The 15,571-nt window shown below is 39.8% G+C and overlaps 1 protein-coding gene across 2 annotated transcripts; it reads right to left on the bottom strand.

Moving 5' to 3' along the window:
- Nucleotides 1-4,003: 4,003 nt before the first annotated feature.
- LOC106560799 (lysM and putative peptidoglycan-binding domain-containing protein 4) lies at nt 4,004-11,927 on the bottom strand. Of its 2 annotated transcripts, none has more exons than XM_014124102.3 (3): nt 11,504-11,927; nt 8,247-8,522; nt 4,004-7,526 (listed from the first exon to the last, which is right to left on the bottom strand). In XM_014124102.3, exons 2-3 carry the CDS (start codon nt 8,511-8,513, stop codon nt 6,945-6,947), a joined length of 849 nt encoding a protein of 282 aa, XP_013979577.1. In that variant the 5' UTR covers nt 8,514-8,522; nt 11,504-11,927; the 3' UTR covers nt 4,004-6,944. The 2 variants fall into 2 exon arrangements, with proteins under 2 accessions (XP_013979577.1, XP_013979576.1); XM_014124101.3 differs by having other exon boundaries at nt 8,247-8,525; nt 11,504-11,924.
- Nucleotides 11,928-15,571: the final 3,644 nt, after the last annotated feature.

Genomic DNA, 15,571 nt, shown 5'->3' with positions numbered 1-15,571 from the left:
CAGTGGACCCCGTAATAGGGTTGGAGGCAGAGAATCTCAGAGGAGAGAGGGGAAGCGGCCAGGCAGAGACTGCAAGGGCGGTTCGTCACCCCAGTGCCTTTCCATTCATCTTCACACCCCTGGGCCAGACTACACTCAATCATAGGACCTACTGAAGAGACGTGTCTTCAATAAAGACTTAAAGGTCGAGACAGAGTCTGCGTCTCTCACATGGATAGGCAGACCATTCGATAAAAATGGAGCTCTATAGGAGAAAGCCCTGCCTCCAGCTGTTTGCTTAGAAATTCTAGGGACAATAAGGAAGCCTGCATCTTGTGACCATAGCGTACATGTAGGTATGTATGGCAGGACCGAATTGGAAAGATAGGTAGGAGCAAGCCCATGTAATGCTTTGTAGGTTAGCAGTAAAACCTCAATCAGCCCTAGCCTTAACAGGAAGCCAGTGTAGAGAGGCTAGCACTGGAGTAATATGATACATTTTTTTTAGTTCTAGTCAAGATTCTTGCAGCCGTGTTTAGCACTAACTGAAGTTTATTTAGTTCTTTATCTGGGTAGCCGGAAAGTAGAGCATTGTAGTAGTCTAATCTAGAAATGGCAAAAGCATGGATACATTTTTCTGCATCATTTTTGGACAGAAAGTTTCAGATTTTTGCAATGTTACGTAGATGGAAAAAAGATGTCCTTGAAACAGTCTTGATATTTTAGTCAAAAGAGAGATCAGGGTCCAGAGTAACACCCAAGGTCCTTCACAGTTGTATTTGAGACGACTGTAAAACCATCAAGATTAACTGTCAGATCCAACAGAAGATCCCTTTGTTTCTTGGGACCTAGAACTAGCATCTCTGTTTTGTCCGAGTTTAAAAGTAAAAATCCACTTCCTTGTCTGAAACACAGGCTTACAGGGAGAGCAATTTTGGGGCTTTGCCATGTTTCATCGAAATGTACAACTGTGTATCGTCCGCATAGCAGGTAAAGTTAACATTATGTTTCCGAATGTCATCACCAAGAGGTAAAATATATAGTGAAAATAATAGTGGTCCTAAAACTGAACCTTGAGGAATACTGAAATGTACAGTTGATTTGTCAGAGGACAAACCATCCACAGAGACAAACTGATATCTTTCTGACAGATAAGATCTAAACCAGGCCAGAACGTGTCCATGTAGACCAAATTGGGTTTCCAATCTCTCCAAAAGATTGTGGTGATCAATGGTATCAAAAGCAGCACTATGTCTAGGAGCACGAGGACAGATGCAGAGCCTTGGTCTGACGCCATTAAAAGGTAATTTACCACCTTCACATGTGCAGTCTCAGTGCTATGATGGGGTCTAAAACCAGACTGAAGCATTTTGTATACATTGTTTGTCTTCAAGAAGGCAGTGAGTTGCTGCGCAACAGCTTTTTCTAAAATCTTTGAAAGGAATGGGAGATTCGATATAAGCCAATAGTTTTTCATATTTTCTGGGTCAAGATTTGGCTTTTTCAAGAGAGGCTTTATTACTGCCACTTTTAGTCAGTTTGGTACACATCCGGTGGATAGGGAGACGTTTCTTATGTTCAACATAGGAGGGCCAAGCACAGGAAGCAGCTCTTTCAGTAGTTTATTTGGAATCGGTCCAGTATGCAGCTTGAAGTTTTAGAGGCCATGACTGCTTTTAATCAAAGTGGCATGAGATATAGTATTAAAAAACTTGAGTCTATCCCTTGATCCTAGGTCCTGGCAGTGTTGTGCAGACTCAGGACAACTGAGCTTTGGAGAAATAAGAAGATTTAAAGAGGAGTCTGTAATTCGCTTTCTCATGATCATGATATTTTCGACAAAGAATTGTATGAATTTATCACTGCTGAAGTGAAAGCCACCCTCTCTTGGGGAATGCTGTTTTTTAGTTAGCTTTGCGACAGTATCAAAAATAAATTTGGGATTGTTCTTAATCTCCTCAATTAAGTTGGAATAATAGGATGATCGAGCTGCAGTGAGGGCTCTTCGATACTGCACGGTACTGTCTTTCCAAGCCAATCTTTCCGTTCCAATTTTCTGGAAGCTTGCTTCAGGGCTTGAGTATTTTCTGTATACCAGAGAGCTAGTTTCTTATGACAAATGTTTTTGTTTGTAGGGGTATTACGCCAGGTTAAATTTAGTTCCTCAGTTAGGTGGTTAACCGACCGTTGTACTCTGTTGTCCTTGGGTAGGTGGAGGGAGTCTGCAAGGGCATCTAGGAATCTTTGGGCTGTCTGATAATTTATAGCACTGCTTTTGATGATCCTTGGTTGGGGTCTGAGCAGATTATTTGTTGCGATTGCAAACGTAATAAAATGGTGGTCCGATAGTCCAAGATTATGAGGAAAAACATTAAGATCCACAATATTTATTCCACGGGACAAAACTAGGTCCAGAGTATGACTGTGGCAGTGAGTACTGATGATGGCTCCGAAAGCCTTTTGGAGTGGGTCTGTGGACTTTTCCATGTGAATATTAAAGTCACAAAAAATGTGAATATTATCTGCCATGACTACAAGGTCCGATAGGAACTCAGTGAGGAACGCTTTATACGGCCCAGGAGGCCTGTAAACAGTAGCTATAAAAAAGTGATTGAGTAGGCTGCATAGATTTCATGACTAGAAGCTCAAAAAATGAAAACGCAGTCATTTTTTGGGGGTAAATGTAAATTTGGTATCGTAAATGTTAGCAACACCTCCGCCTTTGTGGGATGCACAGGAGATATGGACACTAGTGTAACCAGGAGGAGAGGCCTCATTTAAGACAGTAAATTCATCAGGCTTAAGCCATGTTTCAGTCAGGCCAATCACATCAAGATTATGATCAGTGATTAGTTCATTGACTATAACTGCCTTGGAAGTGAGGGATCTAACATTGAGTAGCCCTATTTTGAGATGTGAGATATCACAATCTCTTTCAATAATGACAGGAATGGAGGTCTTTATTCCAGTGAGATTGCTAAGGCGAACACCGCCATGTTAAGTTTTGCCCAACCTAGATCAAGGCACAGACACGGTCTCAATGTGGATAGCTGAGCTGACTACACTGACTGTGCTAGTGGCAGACTCCACTAAGCTGGCAGGCTGGCTAACAGCCTGCTGCCTGGCCTGCACCCTATCTCATTGTGGAGCTAGAGCCTTGTCTATGTTCATAGATAAAATGAGAGCACCCCTCCAGCTAGGATGGAGTCAGTCACTCCTCAGTAGGCCAGGCTTGGTCCTGTTTGTGGGCAAGTCCCAGAAAGAGGCCAATTATCTACAAATTCTATCATTTGGGAGGGAAAGAAAACAGTTATCAACCAGCGATTGAGTTGTGAGACTGCTGTAGAGGACTATCTAGAAAATAGGTTTCTAAGAATCTCCACAATGTGTGAATGAAGCTCTTCAATTGGTATTAGGGAAAACACAAGATGAACTTTTACAAAAAGACCCACTAGAGCTAAAGAACACTCTGTAATGTTCATCACCACATATACTTTGAACTCGCGCAAAGTGGGAGATGATGTCAAGAAACACTGGTATGTTTTATCATCGGACCCAGCTTTGCCAGCTGAATTTAAGAATCCACCACTAATTGTATATAGGAGAGGTAAAAATTTGCGCGATAAATTGGTCCATGACAACTGCAGGCCAAAAAAGAAAAATAACCAGGCTCTTTTACGCCCTCTTCCGATTGGTAGCTATTAATGCAGAGGCGGCGCACAGTGCACCAATATGATGAAGTGTGAATATTTCTGCCACCCACATACAAGAAAACGGTTCCACATAAATTACATTATTACATGCTCCACCACCCATGTTATCTACATGATTAAATGTCCATGTGGACTGTGTTATGTAAATAAACCTCTCATTCTCTCAAACAGTGAATTAGTGAAGATAAAAGTTAAATCAGGAGAAACGACAGGGATTATCCAGTACATGAGTTCTACCTTTAGAACTAGGGTTATATTAAAATAAAATAGGATCATAGTGGAGAAATAAACAATAACAAAATGCCCAATAATATAGCCCAAATATTGTTTCTGTATTAAAAATACAATGCAAAACATGACAAGTAATACATTTGACTGTGAATAATGCACTGATTCCCTATTAACAGGGATTGAAGAAGGCACACACATACTGAATGAAATACAACACTCATACAGAACTGAAGCACTATTGTGCTTTTGTGTTAATCTCAACCAGAATAGGGCATAAAGTAAATACATTAAGGTATGTTCCATTTTCAAAACCTCAAATATATTACCTGCTTAAAATGTATTAAGCTGATGGGCTATAAAAACAGCATGGTGTAGTGAAAGATAAGTGGCTTATGGCCTTTTACAAACTATACTGAACAAAATTAATGCAACATGCAACAACTTTACTGAGTTACTGTTCATGTAAGGAAATCAGTCAATTGAAATAAATAAATTAGGCCCTAATCTATGGATTTCACATGAATGGGCATGGGCGCTGCAATGGATGGGTCTGGGAGGGCATAGGCCCAATCACTTGGGAGCCAGGCCGAGCCAGTCAGAATGAGTTTTTCCCCACAAAAGGGCTTTATTACAGACATAATTACTCCTCAGTTTCAACAGCTGTCTGGGTGGCTGGTCTCAGACGATCTCGCAGGTGAAGAAGGCAGATGTGGAGGTCCAGGGCTGGCATGGTTACACGTGATCTGCGGTTGAGACCAGTTGGACTAATGCCAAATTCTCTAAAACGAGGTGGTTTATGGTAAAGAAATGAACATTCAATTCTCTGGCAACAGCTTTGTTGGACATTCCTGCAGTCAGCATGCCAATTGCACGCTCCCGCACGACAATGGGCCTAAGGATCTCATCAAGGTGCATTCAAATTGCCATCGATAAAATGTTATTGTGTATGTTGTCTGTAGCTTATGCCTGCCCATACCATAAGCCCACCGCCACCTTGGGACACTGTTCACAATGTTGACATCAACAAACCGCTCGCCCACATAACGCCATACATGTGGTCTGCGGCTGTGAGGGCGGTCAGACGTACTGCCAAATTCTCTAAAATGACGTTGGAGGCAGCTTATGGTGGAGAAATGAACACTCAACTCTCTGGCAAAAGCTCTGGTGGACATTCCTGCAGTCAGCATGCCAAATGCAAGCTCCCTCAAAACTTGACACATCTGTGTCATTGTGTTGTGTGACAAAACTGCACATTTTAGTGTGGCCTATTATTGTCCACAGCACAAGGTGCACCTGTGTAATCATGCTGTTTTTACTTATTTTATTTAACTAGGCAAGTCAGTGTTTAATCAGCTTCTTGATACACCACACATGTCAGATGGATGGATTATCTTGGCAAAGGAGAAATGCTCACTAACATGGATGTAAACAAATTTGTGCACAACATTTTAGAGACATAAGCTTTTCATGTGTATGGAAAATTTCTGGGATCTTTTATTTCAGCTCATGGGACCAAAACTTTACATGTTGCGTGCATGCGTATATATATATATATATATATATATATATATATACACACACACACAGATCAGTTACAACTAACTTAAGCAGTTAAAACTTCGACCTGCAACAAATAGTTTCATTGAGTCACTGCTTACTGTAGTCATGTTACACTGGTCCTGTGCTATGCTTGCAAATAATAATTGTTAATATTTCACAACCAATGTAAAAAGTAATGGGGAAACTACTGAAAAGGGTCAGTTTGATACAAGACTGCCAACATGTTTCAAATGATTCATAATTTGAGCCCTCTTGAATGGTTCATACATTCTCAAAAAACACTTTTGTAACTTTGGAAAATAACACTAATGCTAACTTATAAAACATGTTATTAACAGGGGGAGTAATTCATGCATTTACATATTCTCACCATTATTTTGGATCGAAGGCAATACGAATATCAGGTTATATTTTTCCAGGAGTAACATTAACTGATTGGCACAAAGAGTAAGAGCACTTGATTGAAACGGACCATGGCAGCAGTATTGAAAAACCTTTGACTGCTTTGCTTTCTGATAGGCCTGGCCTACATCAGTGTAACACACCGCATAGCCTAGTTCACAGACCTGCAAGCGGACATTTTATGCATGCATGGTTTAGTTTTAATTCCTAGTTTAAAGGGATAGTTCGGGGTTTTTGGCAATGAGGCCCTTTATCTATTTCCCCAGAGTCCGATGAAACTTGTGGATACCATTTTTATGTATTGTATCTGCGTGCAGTTTGAAGGAAGTTGCTAACTAGCATTAGCACAATAACTGAAAGTCTATGGGAACAGTAGACTTCCAGGCATTGCGCTAACTTGCGCTAATTGACTCACAAAACTACCTCTTAACTTCCAAAATACTGCAAGCAAATACATAAAAATGGTATCCACGAGTTCATCTGACCCTGAGGAAGTAGATAAAGGGCAACATTGCCAAAATCCACAATTATCCCTTTAAAGGACATTTACTGCACTTAATAAAGTATTGAAACAAAACACAAACATGTTAGTTCATACACATCTCTGTAAATGTCACCGTTGGCATTATATCTTTATCATAGAAAAATAAAACATTTTGTACCATTAGTTTAGACTGTCTAAGAAAGTCTGAAACTGAATATCCATATTCAATTGAAGCTGTAATTTCACAAAGCAACCACTTGTGTTTAAATACGTTCAAAAATAATTAGCACAAACAAGAAAGAACAGTGACTGGATAAGTCACACATCTAATAAGGCACACAAAATCGGAAACTATGAAGTCCAATATACGTGGTAAAACACATACAGAAATCCATACTAAAGTAAAAGTTTCAAGCTTGTGTAAAGAAATGTTACACAGCAACACATCTTTGTTAAGGCAATACTTTGATGACCTTTAAGCAGAACATTATTTAGGGATTCAAAGTGATTGTACTTATGGCTAACATTGGTTGACCAAAGTTAAGCATGAAGTCCATAGACATTGTTTCCCTCAATTAAGTGTTAGGTTTGTTCAGACTGAGGGACACACTCTCTTGGCTGCTAAAAGTGCTCCTAGGGCTATCTGTGCTGAGGCCTGTCCCTGAGCTGTTTGAGGTAGCTACAGCAGCAGGCACTCCAGTATCTTGAGTTTTGATATAAACAACATAAAAGACAGGTAGGATAATGCCTATCAGGAGCATGGCCACCACAGCGTTCCACCACTGGATGCCCCAGTCTGCTCCATAGCTGGTCAGGCGCTGGCCTCTGGAGCCCAACTTTTGTGGCCTTTCTGCAGACTCTAAAAAAACCTCATCCTGTGCATTTGTGGTTTGGATCAGTCTCTCAATGTCATGGTCCACTTCCTTGAGGTAGTCGGTGTACTCCTGTAGATGTGGCCTACCAGGGGAGCTGGCTGTAAGTTTGCCCTGTGGCTGGGGCAGTGGTGTGGCTGAATTTGAGGTTCCTGGATCTGGCTCTTTTAGCTCTGTGTTAGCCTCAGTCAATAAGCTGTGTTTCTTTACAGGGATTTTGATTGATTTCAAAGCAAATATATCCTGTTCCTGAATCAGGTTGTTCACTCTCTTTATGTCTGCCACCTGTTGAGAATAAGACAAGTGTCAATATTGGCATAATGTGAGCACACAGTATCAGTAGCCTATGCAGACGCGTATGTACAGTGCTTGCCGTAGCGTGTCCTGTAGAGCAGTGGTGGGAAAAGTACCCAACTGCCATGCTTGAGTAAAAGTAAAGGTACCTTCGTAGAAAATGACACAAGTAAAAGTGAAAGTCACCCATTAAAATACTACTTGAGTAAAAGTATTTGGTTTTAAAAATACTTAACTATCAAAAGTAAAGTATACATCACTTCAAATTCCTTATATTAAGCAAACCAGAACGCATTATTTTCTTGTTTTAATTTTATTTACAGATAGCCAGTGGCACACTAAAACTCAGACATAATTTACAAATGAAGCCCGTGTGTTAAGTGAGTCCACCAGATCAGAGGCAGGAGGAATGACAAGGGAGGTTCTCTTGATAAGTGCATGAATTTGACCATTTTCCTGTCCTGCTAAGCATTCAAAATGTAACGAGTACTTTCGGGTGTCAGGGAAAAGGTATAGAGTAAAAAGTACATTATTTTCATCAGGAATGTAGTGAGGTAAAAGTAGTCAAAAATATAAATAGTTAAGTACAGATACCCCCCCAAAAATGACCTAAGTAGTTCTTTAAATATTTGTACTTAAGTACTTTACACCACTGCTGTACAGTACACTGTACAGTTTGCTGCCAGCAAATACATGGGCTGCAGGACTTACCTTACAGCCATATTGCAGAGCAAGTTTGTTGAGGTTGTCCCCAACCAATACGTCCCTCTCCAGCAGCATGAGGCTATTGCGTCTGTCCTGCTCCAGCTCCTGCCACCCCCGGGGCCTCAGCTCCATCAAATTGAACTCTTCTTCCTCTGAAGAGCCAGCAGAGTCATTCTGCTGGCCTCGCCTGAACATGTACACCTGGCCATCTACACTAGCATGGACATCCACTGGGGCCTGGAAGGCGCGGGGAACAGGGTCTCCTCTCCGCATCACAACTAGCTACTTTAGGTGGACAGAAAATACACAAAATTGTTAAGTGTGAAAGCTAAGGGTTTTATAATATGTAGCTAGCTATGCAAACTGAATACAAAAAATACCACTCTGACATTGTTTCTGTAGGTAGTGAACAGCCAATTACAAGAATAGTGTTTGAACAGTAAATTAGGCTAAATCCAATTCCCTATTTTGTAATATTCTTTATTAGCTTAGCTGGCATTGACTTTACAGCAATGTACCTTCACCAAAGCCACTTACAACCTTTCAAATAGGTATGCCTTTACTCAGCTTAAATTGACTCTAGTCTAGGGACCATGTAGTCCAGTGGAGGCTCCTCAGAGAAGGAAAGGGAGGACCATCCTCCTTAGTGAATTTCATAAAAATGTAAATAGTGAAACATTTTAGACAAAACTATACTAAATATATTCATGTCACCAAATAATTGATTAAAACACAGTGTTTTGCAATGAAGGTCTACAGTAGCCTTTGCAGCACTCTGTAGGGTAACACCATGGTCTAGCCAGAGGACAGATAGCTTCTGTCCTCCTCTGGGTACATTTGCTTACACAGTCACAGTCATTATGACACAGTCATTATGACAACTTACACAGTCATTATGACAACTTCCGAGCTCCAACCTATCAGAGCTCTTACAGCATGAACTGAGATGTTGTCTACCCAGTTAAATGATGAGATAATGAATATAGTACTGAAAGCATAAGCTACAGCTAGCTACCACTGCAGTGCATAAAATGTGGTGAGTAGTTGACAAAGGGAGAGAAAGACAATAGTTGAACAAATTAATTTCTTCCAAAATTAAGGAGAAGCAAGAGAGAGATATTTGGTTGTACTTATTTTTTTTACATGAACTTTAACTGAGCTATCTGAATGCAACTAGCTAGTTTAGCCTACTCAAACACCCAGCTCAAACAGAGAGGAATGCTAGCTGACTATGGCTATCCCAACACTGGAACTTCCAAGTCAAGGTAAGCTTTTGGTTGTATTAATTTATTGCCACCAGGGCCCGCTAAACTGCTTTCTGACTGTATATGAATGTAGCGGGTTTACTAATGCGTCAGTTCTAGTTGCTATATTGACGATGAGGTGACAACGATGTAGTGTGTGTAGAGATTAGCAGTCATCATGATATGAAGGTTTGGCTTGGAAAGGTTTTTTCACCTGGTCACAGACAGCTGATGTGTTGTCCACAAGCGAAGAGCAAAAGTGAGAGGAGGAGAGCGTGTAGATAATTTCGAGAAATAATTATATATATATATATATATATATATATATATATATATATATATACACACACACACACGAGCTGATCATGCTGTTTTGATATGGCTGCTATGAAAGTGGACTGTGTTTGTGTGTGATCAACGGTGTATTCATTTCTCCGATTCTGTTGAAAAACTTTTCTTAAACGGAACCAAATCGAATGAAACGGGGATAAACATACATGAATTTGTCCAATAAAAACTAATTTGCAATTGTTGGACTAATGATTACACCCTAGATCAGCTAGATGCAGGAAAGAGTGTGCAAGGCGGTATTGAATGTGTCACTGTCTGTTACTTTGATTTCTTAAAATTATCTCAACCTGTGCACCTACGTTGTAAACTTTCATTCATAGGCTAGGTTGTAGAAACATCATGATGGGTATAGGGAAAATTGGAGTATCACGTAGTAGCCTAAACCTGTCGATGTTAAATTGAGCTGGGTGAATGGAATATGAATGACAGTCATCCAATATGCTGTAATAGAAATATGACAATGCTCATAAAAAACTGTATCCTCCCTCGTCTTAAACGGCACCAACTGCCACTGATGTAGTCTCATTAATCAGGCTGTATTATACAATTAATTGGTATATACAGCCCGGCACTAATGCCTGCACAATCATGTAAATGTTACTTACAAGCCAGATTCTTGAATAAAAGGACATTTAAACTTACTCTACTGGTTGTCTGTGCAGTTTGTCCTTCAGCTGCTTGAAATTGAGACAAAATATCCATAGGTAAGTACTGTTTACCCTACTTTGTAGAGAGCTGGTAAGTATATGGTTAGGTACATAAGTAAAACTAATTTTACATTAGATATTTGGTTCTATTGAAGCAAGCATGCCATGACAATGAAAATGGTATGTTCTGAATCTGGAGGAGGATAGAGAACAATCAACAAATTTGCGTGCGAATGTTTCATTTTTGTATTTTTTATTCCGATTTCAATCTCTGATTGTTCTCTATCCTCCCCTGATTCAGAACATACACTTTTCATTGTCATGGCATGCTTGGTTCAATAGCTATATAAATATCCAATATAAAACGAACTTTACCTCGGTGTGAACTGAACCACATTACTTACGGACTCTGAAAAGTCGGGTAAACAATAATACTTTCCTGTGGATATTTTGTCTCAAATTTCGACCAACTGAAGGACAGACCACATAGACAACCGGTAGAGGAGTTTAAATGTAATTGTATTCAACATTCTGTCTTGTAAGGAACATTTACACGATTTTTAAGGCATTAGTGTCAGGCTGTATATAACTACCAATTAATTGTGTATAACAGCATGATTAATCAGACTAGGGGCCATGACATCCCTCATACTAGTCTCGACTTGTTAGCTATGAATGTGACTAGCTAGCTACAGTATATAGCAACAGGACAAACACAAAGTGGCATACAACTATGAAAAGGGATAGCTAACTAACTATACCTACCATAAAACGACAGGACGAACAAAATAACCAGTAAGCTACGTGGTAACGTTAACAGATAACGTTACCAGTAGTTAGCTAAACGTCCGAATATATTTTTGACATTGCATGCTTCCTTCACTCACTCACTGACGTAACATTCGAGCTAGCCAAAAGTAGCTAACGTTAAACTATAGTTTATGAATCAATCTTAAAATAAAATTCACGAAATGCGTTTATCCATATTACCAAGTTAATAAGGTTTGAGCTTGCAACTCACCCGGGTTTAAAGTAACTCATCTAGTTTTCCCATAGCGTCAAATTCCCACAAAGCTGCCAGAACTGACACACAGCTCAGACAACCATGATGACAGTCAGCCTGTGGATAGAAGTACTGATTCAGAATCAGATATTTGATCATTCCTCTATGGAGAACCTGATTTTGGGGGTAAATAAATCTGATCCTAGGTCTGTGGTGCGCAAACCCAGTGGCAGTGTAGCTGGGTATATTGACAAAAATATGCTCCAATCAAAAGATAGATTTCACCAACGTTGACCATTAGGGTGAAGATACTACGCCAATGCCCACACATATTTGAAAATGTATCTGAGAAGGAAATCTGAACAGAATGCTGCATGTATGACGTAAAGCCACCAATATAAATCACTGGAAGCCACCAGCCAACTCAGGGTTTCCCAAGCTCAGTCCTGGGGCACCCCTCTGGGTGCACGTTTCGTTTTTTTCCCTAGCACTACACAGCTGAATCAAATAACTAACTCATCATCAAGCTTTGATTATTTGAATCCTCTGTGTAGTGCTAGGGCAGGACCAAGTTTGGGAAACCTTGAGCTAACAAAGTGCAATTTAATTGTAGAAGTCATGAGTTACAGTTTAAGCTAATCATACAATGCATTCATTGAATCATGTTATTCTCAGTCAAGCCAGTTACTTTTGCTACTGTTCATTCAGAAAATAACAATTGCCAGCAGCATACCACCCAACATCCCAGTGCTGGCTTGCTTCAGAAGCTAAGCAGGGTTGGTCTAGATGCTGCTGGAAGTGGCGTTGGAGGGCCAGTAGGAGGCACTCTTTTCTAAAAACATATCCCAATGCCCCAGGGCAGTGATTTGGGACATTGCCCATTGTAGGGTGCCGTCTTTTGGATGGGATGTTAAACGGGTGTCCTGACTGTCTGTGGTCACTAAAGATCCCATGGCACTTATCATAAGAGTAGGGGTGTTAACCCCAGTGTCCTGGCTAAATTCCCAATCTGGCCCTCATACCATCACGTTCACCTAATCATCCCCAGTTTACAATTGCTCATTCATCCCCCCCCCTCCTCTCCCATGTAACTATTCCCCAGGTTGTTGCTGTAAATGAGAATGTGTTCTCAGTCAACCTCAGTACCTGGTTAAATAAAAATAAATAAAAAGACTGAAATGACTTTGACAGGGTGAGATGAGATTATGGATTACCAACTAAACTCTATTACATTGTCCTACTTCTCTGTGAATGTGGGTTCAGTAGGAAAACATCAGTGGTTTATCTGTGTCACATCCAGCAGGGCTGCATGCAACATGTTGATAAAGGTAGTGGAGGAGCAGCTCACAGGTAGCTAATGAGCGCATGCAGCAGCACCGGAGAGGTTTTCATTTCTATACAGGCTGTTGTTGAAAAAGAGGATAGTCTAAATTTGGAACAGTGCTAAAATTGTCTATAAACTGTAAAAAAAAGAAAAAGCGCAACAGAACCAGTTACAACTGAAGTATCTGATCATCAATGAATTCAAGAAAAAAGCCATTTGTTTTTTAACAGAGCAGCTGCATATCATCAGGTAGGCCTACAGTATATGCACTTGTTTTTTTTTATTCCAGAAACTATAATTTTCTTAGTTATTAAATTTTTTCCATGATATTGTTGTAACAAAATAATGTGTGTTGACTGTGATTAGGGAATGAGAATATAAGAGGATCTGCTAGGCTAAATTATCAAACTAGACATGCATAGCTCACTGCATGATCCTCAAATCAAAAACTGGCCAAACTCGTGTTTCTACAAGTGAATTGAAAGGCACTCTACAGTAGAATGACTGTATAGCCTAATAAGGCATTTTTCATTTCAATATGATTTATTCTAGAGGTCGACCGATTATGATTTTTCAACGCCGATACCAATTATTGGAGGACCAAAAAAAAGCCGATACCGATTAATCGGCCAATTTTTTTATTTTATTTATTTATTTGTAATAATGACAATTACAACAATACTGAATGAACACTTATTTTAACTAAATATAATACATCAATAAAATCAATTTAGCCTCAAATAAATAATGAAACATGTTCAATTTGGTTTAAATAATGCAAAAACAAAGTGTTGGAGAAGAAAGTAAAAGTGCAATATGTGCCATGTAAGAAAGCTAACGTTTAAGTTCCTTGCTCAGAACATGAGAACATATGAAAGTTGGTGGTTCCTTTTAACATGAGTCTTCAATATTCCCAGGTAAGAAGTTTTAGGTTGTAGTTATTATAGGAATTATAGGACTATTTCTGACTATACGATTTGTATTTCATATACCTTTGACTATTGGATGTTCTTATAGGGACTTTAGTATTACCGGTGTAACAGTATAGCTTCCATCCCTCTCCTCGCTCCTACCTGGGCTCGAACCAGGAACACATCGACAACAGCCACCCTCGAAGCAGCGTTACCCATGCAGAGCAAGGGGAACAACTACTCCAAGTCTCAGAGTGAGTGACGTTTGAAACGCTATTAGCGCGCACCCCGCTAACTAGCTAGCCATTTCACATCGGTTACACCAGCCTAATCTCGGGCGTTGATAGGCTTGAAGTCATAAACAGCGCAATGCTTGAAGCATTGCGAAGAGCTGCTGGCAAACGCACAAAAGTGCTGTTTGAATGAATGCTTACGAGCCTGCTGGTGCCTACCATCGCTCAGTCAGACTGCTCTATCAAATCATAGACTTAATTATAACAAAATAACACACAGAAATACGAGCCTTTGGTCATTAATATGGTCGAATCCGGAATCTATCATTTCGAAAACAAAAAGTTTATTCTTTCAGTGAAATACGGAACCGTTCCGTATTTTATCTAACGGATGGCATCCCTAAGTCTCAATATTGCTGTTACATTGTACAACCTTCAATGTTATGTCATAATTATGTACAATTCTGGCAAATTAATTACGGCCTTTGTTAGGAATAAATGGACTTCACACAGTTCGCAATGAGCCAGGCGGCCCAAACTGCTGCATATACCCTGACTGCTTGCACGGAACGCAAGAGAAGTGACAATTTCCCTAGTTATAAGAAATTCATGTTAGCAGGCAATATTAACTAAATATGCAGGTTTAAAAATATATACTTGTGTATTGATTTTAAAGAAAGGCATTGATGTTTATGGTTAGGTACATTGGTGCAACGACAGTGCTTTTTTCGCAAATGCACTTGTTAAATCATCACCCGTTTGTCAAAGTAGGCTGTGATTCAATGAGAAATTAACAGGCACCGCATCGATTATATGCAACGCAGGACACGCTAGATAAACTAGTAATATCATCAACCATGTGTAGTTAACTAGTGATTATGTTAAGATTGATTGTTTTTTATAAGATAAGTTTAATGCTAGCTAGCAACTTACCTTGGCTTCTTGCTGCAGGCTCCTCGTGGAGTGCAATGTAAGGCAGGTGGTTAGAGCATTGGACTAGTAACCGGAAGGTTGCAAAAACGAATCCCCGAGCTGACAAGGTAAAAATCTGTTGTTCTGCCCCTGAACAAGGCAGTTAACCCACCGTTCCTAGGCCGTCATTGAAAATAAGAATGTGTTCTTAACTGACTTGCCTAGTTAAATAAAGGTGTAAAAAAAAATGTATAATACATTTTTTTTTTTATCGGCAAATCGGTCTCCAAAAATACCGATTACCAATTGTTATGAAAACTTGAAATTGGCCCTAATTAATCGGCCATTCCATTTAATCGGTCGACCTCTAATTTATTCTAAATAAATATTTTTGAAATTTCATGTAATACAGCCTAAATGCAATATTGGCGCTCGACTTCGCCGTCTACTAACCACTGGTCCTGGCAACCCACATTGAGCACACGTGGCAACCATCATTGCGCACACCTGCTCCCCATCGTTAAGCACACCTGGACTTCATTACCACCCTGATTACTCTCCCTTCCTATAGCCCTCAGTAAGCCTAATTCAGTATTGTTTTCTCTCATGTTCAGTACGCTTTTCTTGTCTGTTATTTTGTATAGTTTCATTATTAAACTCTGCTTCTTGACTTCCTGTGTATATGTTATAGATTACTGCCTCAGAA

The sequence above is a fragment of the Salmo salar genome, chromosome 10 (assembly GCF_965601325.2).
Source record: "Salmo salar chromosome 10, fSalSal1, whole genome shotgun sequence".
NCBI lineage: Eukaryota > Metazoa > Chordata > Actinopteri > Salmoniformes > Salmonidae > Salmo > Salmo salar.
The sequence above is the reverse complement of the archived record's forward strand: the minus strand, read 5'-3'. Positions and strand labels throughout refer to the sequence as shown.